The sequence below is a fragment of the Taudactylus pleione genome, unplaced genomic scaffold (genome assembly GCF_031769625.1).
Source record: "Taudactylus pleione unplaced genomic scaffold, aTauple2 ptg000012l, whole genome shotgun sequence".
In the NCBI taxonomy this organism is placed as follows: domain Eukaryota; kingdom Metazoa; phylum Chordata; class Amphibia; order Anura; family Myobatrachidae; genus Taudactylus; species Taudactylus pleione.
In genome coordinates this window covers 12,558,537-12,583,460 of record NW_028284415.1, presented here as the reverse complement: position 1 = coordinate 12,583,460, position 24,924 = coordinate 12,558,537, and the positions used below count along the sequence as shown (strand labels likewise).

The following is a 24,924-nucleotide window of genomic DNA, read 5'->3' as shown; positions in this document are numbered from 1 at the left end:
CTGAAAACTCAACTCTATGGTGCCAGATGTCTGACGTCATCGCCTATACCCCAAGGTATCCTGTGGCTACCCTATGGACCTGAAGTAGAAATACATCCAGATCAAGCCAGGAAGGCCCCGGCCATCTTCTCAGTAAAAAGAATAGATGCTATCGCTGCATATACTGCATGACTTGCAGATATTTAGAGACATGTAATTCATTTGTGTACACTCAGGTAGGATATATTACATCAGACACTTCCTGACCTACATTACTAAATTTGTCATTTACTTTATACGCTGCCCATCTGGCTTACTTTATATTGGAGACATATCTGGCAATAAAATACATACTCAAATTCTCTATACGCCATATTGCAAGTATATATTCGGTAAGCATACCGACAAACTGTACTCTTTTCCTATTGAATCAAATATATTAACATGCTTGTCTCTTCTCTATCTTTCTAGATTTCTCAAGCCTATTGACCCATTTGAAATACTGAGAGACGAGGAGCTATTCAGAAACTATGTTTGGGTGAGTGTCATTGTCACCTTATGTTTATGGTGATTGATCTGCATATACAATATATTTAAGCATATTGTAACTTTAAGGGTGTACTTAAGCAACAGCACCATTGCCCCAGATATGTGAGGGATAGGATACTGGATTGTGGTTAAGGTATGTTGTATTTTTTCCTTTTAGATCTTAAAATAATAACATATAAACTTACTTTGAAACAAGCACAGCAGCAGCATCTCGTGATTTATCGCTGACAACCAGATACAACTGAAACAAAATAAAAATTTATTTAAAAACATAAGGCTAAAGAAAAGCAGAGAGAAATAACAGAATGGGCACTAGGAACATACATACTTTGGCCACTTCCAGGATCTGGTCCATTGTAGACTGGCGTTTTTGTCCGCCCTCTGCAGAGAGGTTGCCATCCAGTCGTGACAGGTCAAAGGGTATAAGGCAAGTCATAGAAAGCCACAACAGCAACATGTAACGGGTTTCCCATGTCTGGAAGATACACACATACAGCATCTCATTGGATATATTTCTTATAGAGAACTATGGCCCTCACTCAGAGCCGTACGCTCTGAGCAGAGCGCACGCTCTGAATGAGGGCCGGTCTCCATGAAAATGGAGCGTCCTCCTGGACGCTCGTATAGCTGTGGGTCACCACCCACAGGCTATACGAGCGTGCATTTTGATGGCCGCGATGGTCGTGACCATCGCGACCATCGAAACTGCGAGCCGGAGCCTGCGGTTGAGGTTTTCAACCGCAAGCTCCGGAGTGATTTTGGCTCTATCAGAGCCAAAATCACTCCCACTGACATCACTAGTGATGTCAGTGGGCCGGCTTTTGACATCAACAGCACGCCCCCTTTGATCAGACACAACGAGCGAAGGACTTTCCTTCGCTCGTCGCGTCTGGCGCATGCGCACGACGGAGCTCCCTCCGTCGTGCGCATGCTCAGTCCAGAACATCGACCCACTTGCGAGCGGACAGCCGCTCGCGAGTGGGTCTGAATCAGGCCCTATATCTGGATATGTAGTCTCCATATTTAAACAGCAAACAATGGGTCATTCTCAAAATGATACCATACCAACTTTCCAACAAGCTATTTTGTTAAATATTTGCCCTGTTAGAGCTGCACCGATGCGTGAACCGACTACTACGAACGGGACTGCGATCGTAGCTACTACGCAGACCCATTGCAGAATGACTGACAGGGTGTACCGTTTGTGGGTGGTGACAGGGGGGTGGTCGGCGAAACGCAGGTGTGCCAGTGAGTTTCAATGTCGTTGCATGGGCGTGAATAAATTAGCCACTGCGATGCCTTACGCAGAGTACTCATAGCGTGCAACGAGGTTAGCAATTTCTGAGTAAGTGTGCATGAGGCTGCGATGGTAGTCAATGTTACCGATGATTTTGCAGTCTTGCCAAGGATTAAGGATGTGTGTAAGGTAAGGTGGGCGACATTATGTTGTGCTGCGGCAGCATAGCGATCGCAATGGATTAGCATATTATCGCAGTGGAACTGCGTGCGTAATCGCTATTGCATTCGCAGTTGCAATCTGTAATGACTCAGGCCCTAAGAGGTGTATTTAAGAGCAACAACAGCTCAAACGCAAAGACCACCACAGAACAGAGGGGAACAGTGAATGATGAAGCATGCAGCACATAAAAAGTGTCTGTGAGTTTTCAACACAAATAAGAGTTTCAAAATGCTTCTGGAACAATAGTGAGCACAAGAAGTATTTTTGGGGAGCTTATTGGCTTGGTTCTCCATTACCAAGAAGTTGCACAAAAGCCTCAGATCACCATACATAATGTCAAACAATGGCTGGTGTGGTGTAGAGCACACCGCTATTAGGCTGGGTACACACTGAGCGATGTGTACCGAGTCGATATGTTGGCCCGACATCATATCCTGGGTACACATCAGCACGAGGTAATTAACAACGATAGGATACCTCGTTCCATCCTTCATTACTTGCAATGGAGCCACTTGCGATATTGTCCGGATGGACGCGCAGCAATGCTGACCGGAAGATGTCGCAAGCGGCCGCGGGAACATGCATATTGGTCATAATATGTGTCCGATATGTTGTTCCGATTTAGCCGGAAACGAAATATCGTGCAGATATCGTCTCAGTGTGTACCCCAGCTTTAGACTCTGGAACAGTATAAAAGTGCTGTCTCTTCACCATCTGGCAGTCTGAATACTAAATTTGGGTTTATAGATGACAGAAGAATCCCTTCCTGCCTGAATATGTACTGTCAACTGTAAAGTTTAGTGGAGGAGGAATAATTATCTGGAGTCTGGACACATTAGTTTAATGCTACAGCATGTAATGACATTCTAGAGAATTGTATGCTTCCAAGTTTGGGGAAAGCTCTTTCAGTTGGTGTAATGGTTAAAATTACTGTCTCATAGTACTGAGGTGTGGGGTTTGATTCCCACCACAGCCCTAACTGTGTGGAGTTTGTAGATGCTCTCCGTGATTGCATGGGATTCCTCTGGATACTCTGGTTTTCTTCTACAATCCCAAAAAATACTGGTAGGTTAACTGGCTCCTGACAAAAATGAACCCTAGATGGAGGTGTGTGCGTACATGTGGTAAAGAGTATAGACTGTAAGCTCCACTGGGGCAGGAACGGATGTTAAAGGCCAAATATTCTCTCTGTAAAGTGCTGCAGAATATGTGTGCGCTATATAAATAACGGTTAATAAAATTAAAGCCCCGTACACAAAGCGAGGTCCATCAAAAAATGTATTGCAGAGTTTGGTGTGGAAGAACGAGACAGGCTTTATCACATAACATCAGAGCCCAGCTTCATTCATGCTCTTGTGGATGTGAATCCCTGTGGCCATGCTACAAAATGTAATGGCCTTCCCAGAAGAGTGGAGGCTGCTCTAACAGCAAAGGGGCAGGCCAATTCCATAGTAACACCTCCACGGTTTTGAATAGGAAAGTCGACAAGTACATATGGGTGTGATGTTTGAGAGGTGAAATATGCATATTTACAACAAAAAAAGGTGACTTTGTACTCAATAATTAGTGATCAAACTAATACATGTTTTTAAACCAAACACATACAGTATGTAGTAGTACCAATGTTAAGTCACTTTATCTCCTAACAATATTTAGTAAATAGACCCCTAAAAGCCTAAACAAATCTTGCTTTTCCTATATTAAAATAACACATTCAGTGTCCATAGCGTTTGAAATGAAAATGGAACATCCTATAGGGAATAGGATGTAACACTGGTTCTCCTACCTCATGATCTGCAGGATTCTGTGCCAGGATCAATTCAAGTACTGGATGTACATCAACAACCTCATGTGGAAAGAGACGGATTACTATTTTGGCCCCCCGCACCTGCCAGAAAGGAGATTTGTCAAAATGACTGCTCTTAGCATGGAACATTGCATGAAAAACAAAAAATGTCAAGGCACAATAACCCTATTTGTATTGTATTTTAACTATGTTTTGTGAAATGCAAACATTAAAAGATGATATGTGTATTAATAGCCTAGCTTAGGACTGTGCTTAGCAATACCAATACAAAGCTGGGTAGATTGTCATAGAAGTTAGCTTAGTTTACTGTAGACTGCATAGTGCCCTTAAAACATATCAGTGTCTATAGCACAGCCAATATTTGTATCAGCTCGTTACAGGAGTCTTACACTGCACCCTGGATAAACTTTGATGAAAACTGGTGCACAAGGTAAACAAAAAGTCCTGTAACGCTCTGACCATTATTTGGCTGTAATCAGCCTTAGGACTAATACTGTACACAACATGTGTTATTGCCTTCATTAAAGCTCAATTGAGAAAAGTGAATAGAGCCACATCAGAGCCAATAATAGGGATCAATATTCAAAACAGGGTATGCGGACATGAAATGCCAAACGTCGACTTCCCGACGGTCAAATCCCGGCATGGGACTAATCATAGGCATTGAAAACCCGACGCCTATCATTATCCACCCGCCGAAACTCCAATGCCCGGCATACCGAACGAAGGTAAGTCAGGGGTCGGGAGCAGACAGCAGCAGGGACTTAGGGTTAGGCACCTCCCCTGGGAGTGTTAGGCTAGGGGAAGGGGGGGGGGTTAGGCATCCCCTCCCCCCCCCGGGATAGTTAGGTTTAGGGTGTGGCGAGGTTAGGGTTAGGCACCCCTAAGGGAGGGTTAGGGCTGGGAGGGGTGGGGGAGAAGGTTAGGGATAGTGTAGTTACTTACCTTGACACATCACTCTTCTGTCTTCTGGCGTCGGTATTACATCAGCCGGGCTCAAGTCCGGCGGTATGTCACACAGATTCTCAAAGCATGACTGATAATGAACACAGCACGTCTTAATAGACTAGGTCAGGGGTGGGCAATGCTTTCAGTTGGTGAACACTTAACAAGATTTAGTGTAAACACAAAAATAAAAAATTTTTAAAAAAAGTACTTAACATAATCCCCAAGTGCAAAATCTATAATATTATACAAAAACAATAAAAAAAACTATGTTGCCTTTATATAGTGGTCACTTTTTGTTAAATAACCAGTTATCACTAGTGTAGCTAATTGTGCTCTAATCCACATAAGCTTACCAAATATACCACTGACATATTACTCCCATACTCCCTGACACTGCTGTGTCAGTTGCTATCACAGTACTGAATATCAACATTACTGACTCTGGCCTATTCCATCTGCTTTTTTCCAAGTACTACCACTTCTGTGGCTCAAAGATAATAGGCAAGAAAATAAAACTCTGCTTGTGGGTATCACGGACTGGGGAACTTGGAGTTGTGTACCCAAACTGGGGAGTTGGTCAGAAATACCTGGATCAGTAGGTGATTTGAAACTGGACGGTTTAATATGATTTCTGCTCATACAGTAGCAATGAAGAAGACTGAGCTAAGATTAAATTAGTAGAGTCCACTGAGCAGAGATAACGCAACTTGAAGATGCTAAACAAGACTGTAGGAAAAAAGAGTCTTTAAATGGTCACTGAACTTTTGGACTCCGGACACTTCCTTGGTTTGCAAGGAAACTTAGAATGGAAGGTTTTAACGATATGGGGGGCATGAACATCGGCAGCAAAAATCCAAGTCCTCTCTTCTGGGGCATACCCCTTCCAATCAATGAGATATTGGAGTCGTCCGTAACGACAGCGAGAATCCAAGATCTTTTTGACTTCGAATTCTTGACCACTTTGAGTATGGACACTAGGAGGTTTGGGAAAGGTTCTTTGGAATTTATTCAAGATTAATGGTTTTAAAAGGTAGCATGAAAACAATTAGGAATTCGTAAGACAGAGGGTAATTTCAACTTGACAGCTACAGGATTAATAGTTCTTTCAACAGGAAATGGGCCAATAAAACGCGGAGCAAACTTCATGGACGGAATCCGAAGTCTAAGGTTCCGAGTAGACAACCACACTCGGTCACCAGACTGGAATTTTGTGGCAGCCAGTCTCTTTCGGTCTGCAAATTTTTTGTAGCAAACTGAAGCCTTCAACAACGAAGAATGCACGTTATCCCAGATAGCAGTGAGATGTTGAAGAATGTCTTTAACAGCTGGTACGTCAATAGCCGGTAATAATGGGAAACCAGGCAAACGAGCATGACGGCCATACACAGTATAGAATGGTGTATTCTCTGTGGAGTGGTGGTAACGATCATTATGGGCGAACTCAGCCCATGGCAGAAGCTCCAGCCAATAGTCTTGAGAGGACGAGATGAACAAGCGAAGAAACTGTTCCAGATCCTGGTTCACCCTCAGTTTGCACATTAGTCTGAGGATAGGCCGTGGAATACTTGAGTTTCACTTGAAGGGCAGAGCATAGGGATCTCCAGAATTCAGCCACAAACTGAACTCCTCTGTCAGAGATAATTTCCTGGGGAAGACCGTGTAAGCGAAAAATCTCTTTAATAAAAAATTGTGCAAGTTGAGATGCAGATGGTAGACCTGTCAGGGGAACGAAGTGATCCATTTTGGAGAACCTGTCAACAATGACCCATATGGTATTGTGACCCTGAGATGGTGGTAAGTCCGTAATGAAGTCCATAGACAAGTGGGACCAGGGCTGCTGTTGGCAGCCAACGGATGCAGCAGACCAGGAGACGTTAGTCTAAAATCTTGTGTTGTGCACATTTTATACAGGAAGCAACGAAATCTTGAACGCCAGCTCTCAAGGTAGGCCAACAATAGGATCGTTGAATAAATTTGACAGTCTTCTCCGCCGCAGTGTGTCCAGAGAATCGAGAAGCATGAGCCCAATGGAGTAACTTCTTATGTAGATCTGGTGTAACAAAAGTGTTTCCCCGTGGGGGGTCAGGAGTGAGCTTGGAAAAAGCAAATGACGTGGGATCTAGAATCGGAGGAGACAGGCCCTGGACTAGATCCTGTTCTGAGGGCCTGATTCAGACCCGCTCGCGAGCGCTCGCAAGCGGGTCGATGTTGGCCAAGTGCGCATGAGGGAGCCGGCTCCATCGTGCGCATGTGCGAGACCCGCATAGCGACGGGCAAGCCTGTGACAGCACGCCCCCTTTGGGAAAGCCTACCGTCTGGGGCCGGCCCCACTGACATCACAAATGATGCCAGTGGGAGTGCTTTTGGCTCTGATGGCGAGCGCTCTGAATCAGGCCCTGAGTTCAAAGCGCGAGATAAGGCATCTGCTTTAGTATTCTGAGGACCAGGACGGTAGGAGAGTTTGAAGTCAAATCGGGAGAAAAACAGCGCCCATCTGGCCTGTCTGGGATTCAAACGAGCGGTTTGTAAATAGAGCAAATTCTTATGATCAGTGAAAATTTAAATGGGGTACTGAACCCCTCTAGGAGATAGCGCCATTCCTCTAGGGCCAGCTTAATCGCGAGTAACTCTTGGTCTCCAATGGAGTAGTTCCTCTCCGCAGGTAGAAAACTCTGGGAAAAGAAACAGGGATGTAACTCGCTGGGAGAGAACAGCTCCTACCCCTTCCGTGGAGGCATCTACTTCCAGAAAGAAGGGGCGAGTCAAAACGGGTTGTTTCAACACTGGTGCAGAGATGAAGGCTTGTATCAACTCATGAAATGCAGAGGTAGCTTCTGGAGACCATACACTGGGATTTGCTCCCTTCCGGGAAAGAATTGTAATGGGAGCAACCAAGGAAGAAAAACCCCTAATAAACTTGCGATAGTAGTTAGCGAAGCCTAGGAATCGCTGAATGGACTTTAAAGTGGTAGGCAATGACCAGTGTAGATTCTGTGGATCCATTTGAAGCCCTGTTCTGGAAATGATGTACCCAAGGAATGGAAAGGACGAAGTCTCAAACATGCATTTCTCCAACTTGCAGAAAAGCAGATTCCATCTTAACCCAAGAAGAACTTCCGTGACCTGGGAATGATGTGACTGGAGATCCTGAGAGAAGATTAAAATATCGTCTAGGTAGACCACGACTGACTTATAGAGAAGGTCTCTAAAGATCTCGTTAACAAAGTTTTGAAAACAGCCAGGGCATTGCTGAGGCCGAAGGGCATAACAAGATATTCTTAATGCCCATCCCTGGTGTTAAATGCTGTCTTCCATTCATCTCCATCACGTATGTGGATCAAATTATATGCCCCTCTTAAATCGAGCTTGGTAAAGATGGAGGCACCTATCACTCTGTCGAATAACTCGGTTATGAGCGGGAACCGGTTCTTGACGGTGATATCGTTAAGTCCACGGTAGTCAAGGCAGGAGCAAAGTCCTGCGTCTTTTTTTTTTTTTAACAAAGAAGTAACCGGCTCCAGCTGGCGAGGTGGAAGGATTAATAAACCCTTTCTCCAGATTTTCTCTGATATATTCAGACATGGCTTGAGTCTCAGGCAACGAGAGGGGGTAGCTCCGACCATGAGGTGGAGTCTTCCCTGGAACTAGATCAATGGGACAGTCCCATTCACGATGGGGCGGAATAATGTCGGCACCCTGCTTACTGAAAATATCACAGAAATCTTGGTAAACTTCGGGAAGACCCACTAGGGGAGAGTGTTACATAAAAGGAATCACACGATGAAGACAATGTGCAAGGTAGCCCAATCAATACGAGGATTATGTCTTTGAAACCATGGGAGGCCCAGGAATAATTCATGAGAAGCTTTAGGAATCACAAGATAGGACAAAATTTCTACGTGGAGCGCCCCAACTTTAAGCTCCAAAGATTTGGTGCGATGCACAATTCTCCCACCGGCAATTCGACTACCATCTATAGCCATTAAGGACACTGGATGTGGCAGCCATTCAGTAGGAATGCGATGGCGGTGAATGAAGTCTGCGGTGAGAAAATTCCCGGCAGCTCCTGAGTCAAGCAGAGCGGAAAACTTAAATAGACTTGATTCACCTTCAACAAAGCAATAAGTATAGGATCAGTTTTCCAATGTGAATCCATGGATACTCCTAACTTAACCCCTATATATCATAAGTTAGAGGAGAGGGCGTTTCCCGGCCGGGAAGGACAAAACTTGAGAAAATGCTGCGGAAAAGCACAGTACAGAGAGATTCCCTTTACGTCTTCTCCGACTTTCTTCAGTAGTTAGCCGGGAGAGATTCACTTGCATAGGTTCATCAGAAGGAGGAGAAGAAGAAGTAACACGTGGAACAGGTCGACCTTTGGCTCGGTCGAACAGACCTCTCTATAACTCGCAAGTCGACCTTATTGCATAAAGAAATCAGACCGTCCAACGAAGTGGGCAGTTCACGGGAAGCTAGATCATCTTTGATTCTCTCAGATAATCCATTACAAAAAGCTGCTATTAGGAAGTCTTCATTACAGCTTAGCTCTGAGGTTAGAGTACAGAATAGTATCACATATCGGCTGACAGCCTTGCTGCCTTGACGGAGACGTAAGACATCGTTGGAGGCAGAAGTCGTTCTATCAGGCTCATCTAAGATTTTTCGAAAGGTTGATACAAACTCTATGTAGTTGGAGAGAATTGGGTCATCCTTCTCCCACAGCGGAGAAACCCAGTCCAGCGATTGACCGGTCAATAAAGATATTATATATGTAACTCGAGTTCTGACAGTGGGTAATTTCGCTGCCTGCAGCTCAAAGTGGATCTCGCACTGGTTCAAAAAACCTCGGTAAAACTTTGGATTTCCGTCAAACTTGCTGGGAGGAGAAAGCTGAAGACGGGGTACTGGCGGAGAAACTACTAGAGGAGCGGCTACCGGAACAGGATTACTAGGCTGAAGGTCCATCTTAGATGTTCCAGAGAGAAGAGCTTGAATATTATCCAAACAAGTGGAGACATCTTGAATGTATTGCATCAACTGTATCTGGGCAGACTCCTGTCTTTCCAGACGATTAAACACGTCCTGGGCGGAGCCAGATCCAGGGCCCTGAGTACCAGATGGGTCCATGTGGCCAGTACAAACTGTCACGGACTGGGGAGTTGGCCAGAGATACTTGGATCAGTAGGTGATTTGAAACTGGACAGTTTAATATAATTTCTGCTCATACGTAAGCAATGAAGAAAACTGAGCTAAGATTAATTAATAGAATCCACTGAGCAGAGATAACGCAACTTGAAGATGCTAAACAAGACTGTAGGAAAAGAGTCTCTAAATGGTCACTGAACTTGGAGAAGGGACTGTAGACTTGGAACTTAAACTTGATCTCCGGGCTGGAGTAACGTGGATTGAACTTGAAATACTTGGAATTGACTCGGGGACTGGAGTAACGTGGATTGAACAGGTTTCACCCCGGGAGCTCAGGAACATAGGTCATGCAGCGGCAATAAACATTTTTGTACTGGCAACCAGCATGTGTTACAGGAAGGTCTTTTATAGCACCAGGTTGAAGTGGATTGGCTGAGGCAACTTGGGACTGCTGCTGACTGGAGGCCCGAGTGTCACGTGACCCGGCCCAAGATAGCTGCGCCCAGGACCCGGAGAGCTTGAATGCTGGCACGCTGCACGCGCATGGATCTGCAGCAGAGGGGCACAGGCAACAGCGGGGATGCTGCAGACGATCCTCCAGCGGAGGCCCCGCACCAGAAATCACCAGAGTAGCAGGCCGATGGTACAGCGGACCGCGACGGCACAGACGCACAGGAAGGTACAGGGGTCTGGGGCGGAGGTCTCCGGTACGGTTTGTGACATTGGGACACTCTTGTTAAGAGATTAAATAGATACAACTTAACTTTTAATAAATTGTTTAAAATGTATAACATATGACCAACAAGTATAAACAAATATTGAGTGAATATAAAAGTTCAAATATAATATAAATTAGTCTCATTAGCTCAATATAAATCCTTTAAAAGGTGAAATATAGTGTCTAAAATATTAACAATATTCCTTTGGTAATTTAGCCTTAATATAATAAACTAGCTGTAGCCCGCGGCTTCGCCCACGATGAAATCGCTTCTGCCAACAATGGGGAAGATGTATTAAACTCTACAAAGTGAAAAATTGGAGATTGATAAATGACCAACAATCAGCTCCCAACTTTCATGTTACAGGCTGTGTTTGAAACATGACCGTTAGGAGCTGATTAATTGGTCGTTTATCAGTCTCCAATTTATCACTTTGTAGAGCTTAATACATCTGGCCCAATATTTTTTATTTGAGGTGTTCTAGTTGTATTGTTTTGCATATGGACCCTGTTGCTGGAGTGGCCCAAGTGACCAGCAGCACCTTCACCCACCACTCACACCAATGACACTGTGCGCCCTGTGCACAGACTGCTATGTAGCCTGTCCTAATTAAGTGACCGCGGACCCAGAGCACCTCTCCCCCCATCCCTTTCTGGCCGCGCGCATGGTGGCACACCTATCTCTTGCAGTGATGATGTCAATACATTTTATTTTTGTTATTGCTCAGCTTTAACTTGTTTCTAGGAGTGTCCACTACAAAATGAAAAATCGGTTCAGTAGTTTTTGTGCCAACAGGCACAATGTTCTTAGAATATTAGTATAGATTTCCACAGTACAAAAATATTCTTAATAAATGTCAATAAATATTTTATTACATGTGCTGTACAGGGTCAATCATCACATTTTTGGTTTGTAATTATTATATTTTGTACAACATTATTTTAATTGCATCTCATAGAAGGTAGATAGGGGAAAGAACAATAGTGTTATATACAGCGGACTACCTTTTGCTTTTCACCATGTGCCGATCTAGTGCAGTGAACTGTGAATGAGAGAGCTTGTGAAATGTTTTTGTAGGGCAGTAGATTAGGAGAGATTATAATAATTAGTACATTTATACTTTTTTTGATCTTCAAGTCAGTAGAAAGTAGAAACATACTAATCAGCAGAAGGAAGCTGAGCAGAACACAGACAATCCTTTTCACTTTCTTTCCTTTCTCCTACGCAAGTATCTATTTCATACATAAGAATATATTTAATACAAAATTGTACCTTCTGATTTGTTAGCCGTTTTGGATTCTGTGTCCATGGGACCATTTTTCAACTTTGATTTATTGGAAGTAAACTTCTAACTTACACTACATGTATGTTTGTACTGGAAAAGGTAGTCCGCTGTACATAACATGACACCATTGTTATTTCCCATATCTACCTTCTATGGGAACCAAGTACAATTATTTTGAACAATACATAATTACAAACCGAAAATGTGAAGATTGACCCTTGCAGTACGTTAAGAAATATTTATTGACCTCACCGATTACCCCTGCCACAAAATGCTTCTGAGTACTAGAAAACAAGAGATATGGTAAGAACTTACCTTTGTTATCTCTGTTTCTACGAAGTCCATACGGTCCACAGGGTTGACCTTGGGGTATAGGTTGGGAACCAAATCCGGGCACCACGCAGTTAAAGCTTTTAGCTCCCAGGATGCACTGGGTCCACTCTCCCTATAACCCCACCCCCAAGCCAGAGGCACCTCAGTTTGTAAGTAGCCAAAGGCCGGAGGAGGAGAGAAAAAGAGAGAGAAAACTGGAACACTCAATAACCATACTCACAGAAATGGGAGACGGAAAACCGGTGACCAGCCACACAGCCCATATGAAGCCAGGTGCGTCAGGGCGGGCGCCCTGTGGACCCTATGGACTTCGTAGAAACAGAGATAACAAAGGTAAGTTCTTACCATATCTCTTGTTTTCTACTTCAGGGTCCATAGGGGGTCCACAGGGTTGACCTTGGGGATGTCCCAAAGCAGTTCAACCAAGGGTGGGGACGCTCCTGTGCTGAGAGGAGAATCCTTCGCCAAAAAGGAAGCATCCTGAGAGGCAAAGGAAACCAATGCCTAGAACCTTAAAAAGGTGTGGACAGAAGACCATGTGGCCACCTAGTAAGGCAAAACAGCCGAGGCGCCACAGCGAGCCGCACACGAGGGTCACATGGCCCGAGAAAAAACAAGCATCAACAACAGGAAGGCCTACCCATGGGTAGGCCCCTGAGGAAGACCTACGAGGCCATCCAGCCAACATTTGGTTATAGGCCGGCCATCCTTTCCTGTGAAAACCAGAAATCTCAGACCACCAATAAGGAGTCCGATTTCCGTAAGGAACCTGAACGGATCACATAAATCCAAAGAGGCCAGACCACAGTCAATGAGGCCACACCAGCCGAGAGGACTGGGGACAGAATGGCCGTACCATAAGTTCCAGAATAATATGGAACCTGAAAACCACTAAGAAGAAACACAGGGCGAGAGCAACTCACACCCTGACATGATGCCCTCCAGAAGAGGGAGCCACATGAGAACGCTCCCAATTCAGACACTCTCCTGGTTGATATAAACACCCTGAGAGAAAGAGAGAGCCTAAGCAATAGACCATGTAATGGCTATCACAACCAGCGGTTCCATTGACTGTCCCCGGGGGTAACGAAGAACCACTACTTACTCCCAAGGAGTCCCTAGGGAGGACAAATGGAGGCATAATCAAGAAAACACTCCAAAGGATGAACTGGATACCAGAGTGGAGCAATTCCATATCTTAACCATACTGACAGTGTAGAGATCCGCACTGTCAGGAAGACCAGGCCAAGTGTGAAACCCAAGCCAGCCGGAAGGAATGCCAGAATATCTGGAAATCCTGGACACCGGAGGATTGTATCGACAGGTACAATACCATAAGATTTATGGCTGCCACAGTTTGTGGTAGGTCCCAGCAAAAGCTGATCCATGTGCTCTAATCATTCCAACGATGACAAAGCCAGGGAAGCCGTAAGACCACTGTAAGGACACAGTCAAAGACAAACGACCCAGGTCCAAGGCAAAACCAAGGACCCTGAGACAACAGGTCCGGGCAGTGAAGCATCAGGGATGGAGTATCGATGTAGAGACTCCGAAGATCCAAGTACCCCTGACATCTGGGGCAATCAGGAGCCACCAGCAGGAAAGCATCTCCGTCTCGATTGAAAACACTTCCAAAGACCTCGAGGAAGAAGGGAGACCGGAGAACACAGGTACACAAAGTGGAAGGACCACTTCACCGACAAAGAGTCGCTGAAGGTTGCTTCAGAATCCCCAGAGCTGGACTGTAACACCATAGTGTGATAAAGTCAGAAGGCCATGAGGGTCACCTCAGGGGGGCCCCCCCTGCTCACCAGGAGATGAAACCTCTCTTGGGGAAGAGACTAGTCCCCGGGATGCACGTCGTGACGGCTGAGGACTCCCGCTTCCCAATGGAGAGCTCCTGAAATGAACGCTGCCGAGATGGTCGGGAGGAGACCCTCGGACTATGTCCGAATATGTGACATACCTGTCATTGCCACCCAACGAACAGTGTTGCTAAAAAGGAAGCCACTGTCCTGACCCTGTCGGACTGAACCTTTTCAGGTTCACCGGGAAACAAGAGTTATGCCAGAGTAAGTTAATTGACAGGGTGGAATCGACAGACGTCCAACTGCACTGAAAAGGATTCGATCCAGACACTGTCCATAGCAAAGAAAACCCTGGACGAGATGGCCATAGCCACCCGGACAGGGACCGACTTGCCTCCGGAGAGAGCATCATCGTTTGAACAGTTATCCGACAGAAAAAACTCGTTCCATCTGGAGATGAGCCAATTATGGAAAGGCCTGGAATGGAACTGAGCCCATTCCACCATGCATCCCAGAGTGTAAAGACATCTGTCGACTGCGCAGACAACCATGTACTCCTAATGGAAGAGTGGAGATTCCGTCTTACGCCAGAAGAATTCTCAGATTCTGAGAATCCAGCAGGGATCCTAGATGAAGAATACCCAGAGAGGGATGCAGGGAGGACTTTTTCCCCGTTGATTAAACGTCTGCACCCTGAAGAAGCCACAGTCATCCTGACCTGGCCGTAAAGTACCCCGGTGATCCCGCTAAGAGCAGGAGGCCGTCCAGGTACAGGAGCATTGGGATATACTGAACAGAAGAACTGTCAGAAAATCCAAAACGCTGGTAAACCCCTGTGGGGCTGAGGACAGTCCCAACAGGCAGAGCCCGAAAAATTGTAAGTGTTGCTGTGATACAGCAAACCTCAGCCCATGCTGAGGAAAGGTCTCTGTAAGTACCCGTAGGCACGCGTCCTGTATATCCAGTGATACCATAAAGTCCCCAGGTTCCAAACATCGTATGATGGAGCATAGGGATTTCCTCCTGAGCCCAGGTAGCTTTAGGAACTGGTTCAGGGAATTGAGACAGAGAATAGGCCAAAGAGGACCATTCAGCCACCGCACCAGAAAGAAAGCAGAACAACCAGTCCCTCACTGAGATAGTGGGGATGGCCTAATTAGCTCCGCTTACCGCAACAACTGCATAGCTTTCTGGATCTGTAAGGCCCTTGTAAAGAGGCCGCCTGAGCAAAGAGGGCGTACCCTCCTACCCACGTAGCCGCGGCAACTTGACACTAGTACCGGGCGAACTGAGAAAATCGGTATCTCCCAGTTGTAGGCCTGTCCCGTCAGGCTGAAGAGATATCCGTAGGTTCAGAAGCAGGATCGGCTGGCAGTCCAGGCCTGCTCGGTACTGGATATGTCGGCCCTTGTAGATGCCGACAGTCTACGAAGAAACAGACCTTTAGGCTGACCCAGAGGACAAAAAAGACTTAACAGACTTAGTCTGAGGCCTTGTAGTGGGCATAGCTGAAAGCGGTAAACTTGTCGTTAGTAATACTGCCAATGTTACTACAATCTTGTCAAGGTCAGGACCAAACAATATCAACCCTAAAGATGGTATCTGCACCTCTGCATTCCCAGAGCGCAGCCATAGGGTATTACGGAGGATACAGTCGCAGCCGGAACTCTGAAAGTTAGGAGACTGGTATCCAATATAGGCATTTCCACCTATGACAACTGCATATATTACGTGAGCGACCAAATACATTTGAACCCCCGACGTGTTGGAGGGGAAAAAACGTTACAAATGCATCAACCCAATATGCAATAGTATTAACCAACCATGCTATAGCCATGGTAGGATGGGTAACAACTCCTGAAAGCAAGTATACTGATTTCAGGCAGAGTTACCACCTACGGATCCGAAGAATCCGACCACGCAGGAATGGGAGGCGTAGTAACGTCTGTAATCAGACGAGTAACACGCCCATCCACCCCAGGAGGGGCTCGTGATGACCCTCAGGGAATTTGGGACAGGAGGCCAAACACTGTTGTAACACCTCCTATCTGGCAACAGCCAGAGTCCCGCTATGCGATCCACCCGCTAGTCAGCAACAGGGAACCCGAAGGCACGCAATACTGAGGGTGTATGATACAGGTGCAGGTCAACATTCACTCTAACCAGAATGGACCTGCTACCAGCCCTAAAGCAGGGATAATAATACCTGAAATAGGCTTCCCCCCGTGTAAGAGGGAAAGAGCCCCAAACAGTATCCAGTTCACGGCAGAGCCAACTGGGAAGTAACCACAGGGCGTCAACCACGCCAATTAGCGTTTCGTAGAAAACGACATCCACCCAGGGTGGCTGTTGTGGTAATCCCTGCAAGGGGAATGACAGACTATTGTGGCACCAGGGGGAATTCATAAACTGCGAAAAACCCCTGCAGGGAGCGGTAGTCTGTGTCACAGGGGAAGAGTGCAAGAAGCTGCGAGATACCCTGAGATGAAAAGGGCAGTATGGTGAAGTAACCCCAAGTGAGGTACAACAATGGGGCCCGCCCGGCGATCCGCAATTGAGAGGATCCCGAGAAAACAAACCGCCCAAGGGGGTCGTGAAAGAGGCCAGCACCAGATGACGCCACATACAGAACCCTTTATGAGTCAAATCCTCCGCACTAACACCTGCAGCACATGACTTGCAGGATAGTAAAAATGGGTGCAGTATAACGCTCTATCTCCTGGTCAGACATATCTGACCAATCTTGGCGGAAATATCAAGCAGCGCTATACTGGTCCTGACTGATGCCAAAAATTAGCTGCAGGGACCCATTTTCAGCGTATGCAACACACAGTTCCATCTAAAATATGGCAACGTGCAGCACGCAACAGTATGTGACAAACCACACAAATATTAACAAGTATATAAATGTGAGGTCTCAGAACCACCCTAAGTACAGCTGTATTAGGGCAGATAAAGAAAAGGGATAGATATACACTGACAGGTGAGAGAATAAAGTACAGACAGTCAGCACTAGCATAAGTCACATACAATGCAGATATATACATATATACATAAACATGTCATATAATATACTGCACTATTACACTGCATTCAACTGCCCAGATTCAGTATCTGGGAAGGCTACAGCGCTGTGTACACTGACCTGATGGTGAGGTACGCAGGGGGACTGGACCAACTGCCATCCTGAGAGATTTCTGCTGCACCACAGAGATAAAAGGGCCGCTGGAGACCTCAGAGGAAGCGTGGCCCGCGGAAGAAGCAGCTCAGCGACGCCAGACTATGGATACTGAAAGGCGCGCTGAGCTGAGGGGAGGAGCCGCTGTAACAGGGAAGGCTGCCTCCCCTGGCCGGCTATTAACCCCCGGGACGCCGGCTCCCTGCACCGATCGTTAAGTCCCTGGTGGTCTAGTGGACACACGGGGTATGGGGGGCCCGCCGCCACTGCCGGCGCCTCCGGTCTGTCCCCTGAGACCGGAGGCACAGGACTGCATTTGAAATGCGCGGATCACCGCAAGCGGTGATCCGTGACCTTACCTGCTCCCCGTGGATCCGGCAGCAGTCCTGGGCGCCCACAGAGTCCGGCTAGTACAAACTCTGGGGTCCCGCTGAGATCCCCAGATCTGTACTGGCGTCTCAGCGCCAGCGGGGTGACGGAGCGGCAGCTTAGACGTCCTATGGACAGTCCGACGCTGCCGCTCTGAAGAGTCCAAAGTCCATGGAAAAAACTTTGTCCCTAAAAAAATAAAATAAGCTTAGGGGCTGCTAATCAGCTCCCCCTGCGCTAACGGTGACCCGACTCCGGCCGGGCACCAACTGAAACTGAGGTGCCTCTGGCTTGGGGGTGGGGTTATAGGGAGAGTGGACCCAGTGCATCCTGGGAGCTAAAAGCTTTAACTGCGTGGTGCCCGGATTTGGTTCCCAACCTATACCCCAAGGTCAACCCTGTGGACCCCCTATGGACCCTGAAGTAGAAAGATTGTCTATGAATAAAAAGTCGTTCATGGCTGAAATTATTGGAGCTCACCCCCCCCCCCTCCCCCCATTCTGTCTGTGCCCCTTGGAAATTTACCCCACTCCAAGAGGCAACAAGACGGACCCATCTGACCTGGACTAACAGATAAATTGAACTACCAGCCACTATTAATCTAAGCAGAGATGGCAAAATTACAGTAATATAGTATTTAATATAAACAGAACGGAAAATTGTCTTTCGGGCACTACTTGAATTTTTCAACAAATTATGGGTTTGATTCAATTCAGCTTTCAACAAATTATGGGCTCGATTCAATTCAGCACGATGCTAAATAGCCCCGGGAGGGAGCTCCCAGAGCTATTCAATTCAGCACACTATTTGAATTACAGAGCACATAAAAACTCAAAACAAGAATTACAGAGCACATATTCAACATAAAAAGAGGACTACAGACACAGTGTATCAAAACACTTTTCAGAATGACATGAAAAAAAAACAAAAGAAATTAACTTTGTAGGAATACAAAAAAATCACAAGTAACTGGAGAGGTGGAAACATAGTAGAAACCGTAAAAAGAAAGGAAACTGAGTGGATTTTTAACATGCAAACCCTACACCCAAAAGCGTTAAACATAGACATAGAAATTAATGCATTCCTATTAGTTAAGTCATTCTTTATAATTTTTAGACTGGAGTCAATTATCTTAAAACATCCCAAGTTTTATAGCGCAATACCTAAATAATCTTTTATTAAAATATTAAATGATTTTCAGCTATTTTCTATTCCTATATATGAAAATGGTACCAAAAGACTGACATGTGGTTACCACCACTTTTTAAAAAGGAAGTTACATCACTTCCCGTTTTTAAATAAACAATTAAAGTTTCAAACCTATATAAAGGAAATAAACACTAAGTACTTCCATCCTTGAAAAAGGGCATACAGCCTGAATCGCGTTGGTTAGACACACGCATCAGCCACACGTATACCGCAGCATAAACATCTCAGCGGCTATCGTGATCTCAGCAAAGGAGAAAGGCTCACACAGAAGGGAACCAGCCGGAGAGGTGCGCTGAACCACTGAAAGGTAGGCAGAAACAGGGAGAGGTAGATCAGAGTCCCTGCCGCACCGGAGAGGCTCACCACTGGCATTACATCGGAACCCTCACAAATGACTTTTAAACTGCCCAAATCGGCAAAAGAGTTATAACCATCGTATTAACATTTTTTATTGCAGGTATTGCGCTACACATCTTGATTTTTAACTTGATACACAGCTTATTGAAACATTGTATCAGGTACAAATGATACTAACACTCTTATTACTAACACTATTTGGTCTGACTAAAGGATTATCTTCTCACACCGCCTGAGGGTGTGAGAAATCCGACAAAAGTGCCGGCCATGAGGCTGTTTTCCTGCTTAGTGCGGTGCTCACAACCTTGTGGCCGGCACTTTAGTCGAAAAATGCCGGTACTCGTGACTAAACACCCAGGTTAAGTCGCGAGAATCGGCATTCTTCGACTTAACTGGCAACAGTCAGACCAAACAGCGCGCTGAAATGAATAGCTCTGGGAGCTCCCTCACAGGGCTATTCAGCATCATGCTGAATTGAATCGAGCCCTATGATAAAATGTTGTAATTGAATCTAGCAAGAAAGGGACAATTAAATAATATATAAATTAATCATAAAACATGCAAGATACATTTCAGGTATAGGGATGCTCCTTTTATGCTTTGTGGGCAACCAGCCTACCTGAGTATGTGGAAAGAAAAGCCATAATGAATTATTAAAAAATTGGAAATATTCCAGTATTTCCAAATCAGTTTTCATTCCATAGGTCTCTGTCTCATATTAAGCTATTCACAATGGTAAAGTCAGTAACAACAGAATACAAAATTACCTTAGAAATGATATAGACGAATTTAAAAGCCAGGTGAAGAAGAACAGGTGAAGAGGTTTTGTCTCGAACAATTTCCAGTAACAAATCCAACAACCACTCTGCAAAAAGGAAAAAGGATTCAGATCCATACATAAATCTATTACAGTCAGTCTGCCCTACACTACTGGCACCAATAGATATGAACACTTCTAGTTGCTGGGGGTGTATATACGATTTTTTCCCTACATTGTGCTTTATCAGAGAAGCATAAATATTTGTTTGTGCTACTAATTGAATGCTCTAATCCAAAGAAAAGATTAATTTAAATCAAAACCTAACAGTGAGTATCAGAATAAAAGTGAGATTTAATTACCCAAGGAGCATTGTATCAGAATAAAAATGAGAGATATGGTAAGAACTTACTTTTGTTATCTCTCTTTCTTCGAAGTCCATAGGGTCCACAGGGTTGACCTTCGGGGTATAGCTGGATCTGGATCCACGGGCACCACGCAGTTAAAAGCTTTAGCTCCCAGGATGCACTGGGTCCATCCTCCTCTATACCCCGCCCCCTAGCCACAGGCACATCAGTTGGTAAGTAACCAAGGCCGGAGGAGGAAAAACAGAGAGAAGGAAGGCTGGAACACACAAGAACCATACTCACAGAAAGGGAGACGGAAAACCGGTGACCAGCCACACAGCCCATATGAAGCTAGGTGCATCAGGGCGGGCGCCCTGTGGAACCTATGAACTTCGAAGAAAGAGATAACAAAGGTAAGTTCTTACCATATCTCTCATTTTCTTCTTCAGGGTCCATAGGAGGTCCACAGGGTTGACCTTGGGGATGTCCCAAAGCAGTCCAACTAAGGGCGGGGACGCTCCTGTGCTGAAAAGGAGAATCCGGCGCCCGAAGGAAGCATCCTGAGAGGCGAAGGGGTCAAAAGCATAAAATCTCAGAAAGGTCTGGATGGAAGACCACATGGCCGCCTTACACAGCTGCACAGCCGAGGCGCCACGGCCAGCTGCCCACGAGGGGCCTATAGAGGATGGAACAGGCAAGCCCTCCCGTGTATAAGCCTCAGAAATAGCCAACCGAAGTCATCTAGCCACAGTTTGTTTGTTGTCAGGCCAACCCCTCCTGTGAAATCTAAAGAGGACGAATAAGGAATCCGACTTCTGAATGGAACTAGTTCGATCCACATAAATGCGGAGAGTCCAGACCACATCCAAGGAGGCCCCACCAGCCAAAAGATCAGGTGACTGAAAGGCCGGCACAACAATTTCCTGATTAATGTGGAATTTAGAAACCACCTTAGGAAGAAACCCGGACGAGTGTGAAGCACCGCCCTGTCCTGGTGAAATATCAGAAAGGAGGACGACAGAAAAGCGCCCCCAATTCTGACACCCTCCTGGCCGAAGCAATTGCCAGGAGAAAATTAGTCCTTCTCAGGACAAGACTTGCAGATTCAGGGAGCCATAGAGTCCTTGCTTACCCTTATGGAGGAGAAATTACCCTAGAATATAAAATTCTTTATCATCTGGAGAATCCTTGGATTAGAAGTGGAAAAGCGAGAAGAAACATTTCCTTATTTTTGGAACATTCTCTGATTGATTGATATTTATAGCCGGAGGGTGCGCACAGAACGCAAGTACTTTATTCATATATGACATTTGGAGGTTTTGTGTCTACCTCAGCCACAGGGGGAACAAAGGGAGGCTGAAATCTGAGAACAGCCTGGAAAAAGGTGTGAACATCCGGTAGTGGAGCTATCCTTCGCTGGAACCACACAGACAGTGCAGACACATGAACTTTCAAAGAAGCAAGGCGTAAGCCTAGGTCCAAACCAGACTGAAGGAACGCCAAAATCCTAGAAACCCGAAACACCTGAGGATCGTAGTTTCTGGACTCACACCACTGAAAATAAGAATGTCGCACTCTGTGGTAAAACCTGGCGGAAGCAGGCTTGCACGCCTGTAGCATCGTGCTGATGACAGAGCTGGAAACCCCTTGGACCTTAAGACGGATGTCTCTCTCAAGAGCCACGCCGTCAAAGACAGACGACCCAGATCCGAGTAAAGGCAGGAACCCTGAGACAACAGGTCCCGACGTTGAAGAGGCTCCGAAGATTGGAGTACCAAGGAAGTCTGGGCTAAGCTAGAGCCACCAACAGAAGCGTGCAGCCGTCCTGTTTGAATTTCCAAAGAACCCGAGGAAATAGGCATATCGGAGGGAAAAGATACACCAACTGAAAGGTCCATTTCACCGACAGCGCGTCCACCAGGCTTGCGTCAGCATCTCTTGTCCTGGACCCGTACATGGGCAACTTGTGATTGTGACGGGAGGCCATGACGTCCACCTCCGGCAGCCTCCAATTGTCCATGAGTAGTTGAAACACCTCTGGGTGAAGCGACCATTCACCAGGGATGCACGTCATGACGGCTGAGGAAGTCCACCTCCCAATTGAGGACTCCTGGAATGAAGACTGCCAAGATGGCCCCGAAAGTGGAACTCCGCCCAAGACAGGATGCGTGACACCTCTGACTTGACTACTCAACTGCGAGTCCCCCCTTGATGGTTGATGTACGCCACCATGGTGGCGTTGTCGGACTGAACTTGTACGGCCCTTCCTCGAAGAGCGTGACCGGACAACCGATGTTGATTGGGAGAACTGCTTCTTCTGCAGTCCAATGGCCCTGAAGTGAAAGTTGACCTGTCACTGCACCCCAACCCCGGAGACTGGCATCTGTCGTGAGCAGAACCCAGTCCAGGATCCAAAAGGGGCGACCCTTGGTGAGATGAGATGTCTGAAGCCACCCAGCAAGAGACAGGCGTACCCCCGGGGACAACACCAGCATCTGAATCCGGATCCGGTGTGGTAACCCGTTCCATTTGGAGAGAATCAGTCCCTGTAGGGGCCTGGAATGGAACTGGGCACACTCCACCATGTCAAACGCCGACACCATGGACCCCAGAACCCTCATTGCCAAGTGAACAGACACCTGGGAACTCCTCAGGCAAATGCGCACTCGTAGTTGTAGGGAGGAAATCTTTTCTGGAGTTAGAAAGATCCTTTGCTGAAGAGAATCCAGAAGGGCTCCCAAATGAACCATCCGTTGTGACGGAAGCAGGGAGGACTTTTTTCCAGTTTATCGCCACCCGTGCACTTGCAGACAAGCTATCGTCAGGTGCAGATGCTGTAGAAGTACCTCCGGAGAGCTTGCCAGCAATAGGAGTTCGTCGAGATACGGCAGAAGCCGTATACCCTGGCTCCGTAGATGGGCAGCAATGACAGCCATCATTTTGATGAATACCCTTGGAGCCGTGGAGAGGTCAAAGGGCAGAGCTTGAAATTGGAAGTGGTGCTGACATATAAGCAAACCTCAGAAACAGCTAGTGTGAACATGGAGGTAAGCGTCCTGGATGTCCAGGGAGACCATGTAAGCCCCCGGTTCCATAGCCACAATGATGGAATGTAAATTTTCCATCCTGAATTTGGGCACTCTGAGGAACTTGTTCAGCGACTTTAGGTTGAGTATAGGCCGAAGAGACCCATTGGGTTTCTGAACCAGAAACAGAGTAGAATAGTAACCCGTCCCGCGTTGAGAAGGCGGAATGGGAACAATGACCCCTGCTTTCAGCAAGGACTCTATGGCTCCCTGAATCTGCAAGGGCTTGGTCTTGTCCTGAGAAGGACTTGTGCAGAAAAACTGGTGGGGAGATCTGTGATGAAAGGAAAGGGCGTACCCCTGAGAGACCACTTCTCTTACCTAAGCATCCGTGGTGGTAGTGCACCAGCAGTGGGCGAATTGAAGAAGTCAGCCTCCCACTCTGGGATCCCCCAGAGGGAGGCCCGTCCCATCACGCTGGAGGTTTATCCTCTTGTTTGGAAGCAGGGCATCTAGTGCTCCAGGCCTGCTTCATTGGTTTAGGGGAAGCCTTGGTTACCGACTGCCTCGAGAAGGACTGACCTTTGGACTTCCCCTGAGTTCAAAAGGACCGAAAAGCAGAGGTCCTAGCCTTAGAAGGTAGAAAATGGTAGAAAAGCTGACTTAGACTTTGCCAGGGTATCTACAATTTTGTCCAGGTCTGGGCCAAACATTATCTCTCCATTACAGGGTAAGGTCTCCAGGCCCCCTTCTTGGGAGTCCGCATCCGCCCTCCATGAATGCAACCACAAAGAACGGCGAGCAGACACCGCTGCGGCCGAGACTCTGGATGTCAGAAGCCTGGCATCCAAAGCCGCCTCACCAATATATGAAGCGGCATCTCTCATTTGTCCAACTAAAGCTGTCTGAACTTCAGGAGCTTCCTCAGGAAAAGTATCTTCTAGTACATTGGCCCAGCTTTCAATGGCTTTAGCTACCCAGGAGATGGCAATGGACGGACGTGCCACAGCCCTTGAAAGAGAATAGATTGACTTCAAGCAAGTCTCCACCTTCCTGTCCGTGGGATCCTTTAGGGATGAAATGGAGGGCATAGGTAAGGTAGCACTCTTGATTAAGCGAGTAACATGGGAATCCACTGCAGGCGGAGTTTACCACTTTTTGCAATGACCAGCAGGAAACGTATAACTAGACGCTAAACATTTCTGCGGCTGAAACCTCTTACTAGGCGACTGCCAGGCCTCCGCCATGTGGTCAGTCAGCTGGTCAGATAGGCAAAAGTGACTTCGGCAGTTTTTCCTCTATTTGAAATTTGGGTATTTGGGTTTAGGAGCCGGAACGTCATCCTCAATATCAAGAATGGATCAAACCACCCTTACCAAAGCTGGCACATTAATAGAAGATTTAGGGTCACCTCAATGTTTTTCCAGTGCGCATGCGCACAAGGGAGCCGGCTCCTTCGTGCGCATGCGTGAGACCCGCTACGACCGACAGCGCCGATGTTGATTGACAGCTCGCCCCGTTTGGAAGGCGGGCCGGGGGGGTGGCAGCCCAAACGGAGGCGTTCCCATGGGAACGCCTGCCGTTTGGGGGAGGCCCCACTGACATCACTAGTGTAAACCCACAGCCTAACGACCAAAACAGATGCGGGT

At 46.6% G+C, this 24,924-nt stretch overlaps 1 protein-coding gene across 2 annotated transcripts in view; it reads right to left on the bottom strand.

The window, feature by feature from the left end:
- TBCD (tubulin folding cofactor D) overlaps positions 1-24,924 on the bottom strand; it is a 376,677-nt gene that overhangs the window by 336,505 nt on the left and 15,248 nt on the right. For both annotated transcript variants that reach the window (XM_088468636.1, XM_088468637.1), the window contains exons 4-7: positions 19,913-20,010; positions 3,774-3,875; positions 857-1,003; positions 714-769 (exon numbers count right to left, since the gene is read on the bottom strand). In XM_088468636.1, the coding sequence (XP_088324762.1) occupies positions 714-769; positions 857-1,003; positions 3,774-3,875; positions 19,913-20,010 (403 nt within the window). The remainder of the gene's footprint in view (positions 1-713; positions 770-856; positions 1,004-3,773; positions 3,876-19,912; positions 20,011-24,924) is intronic.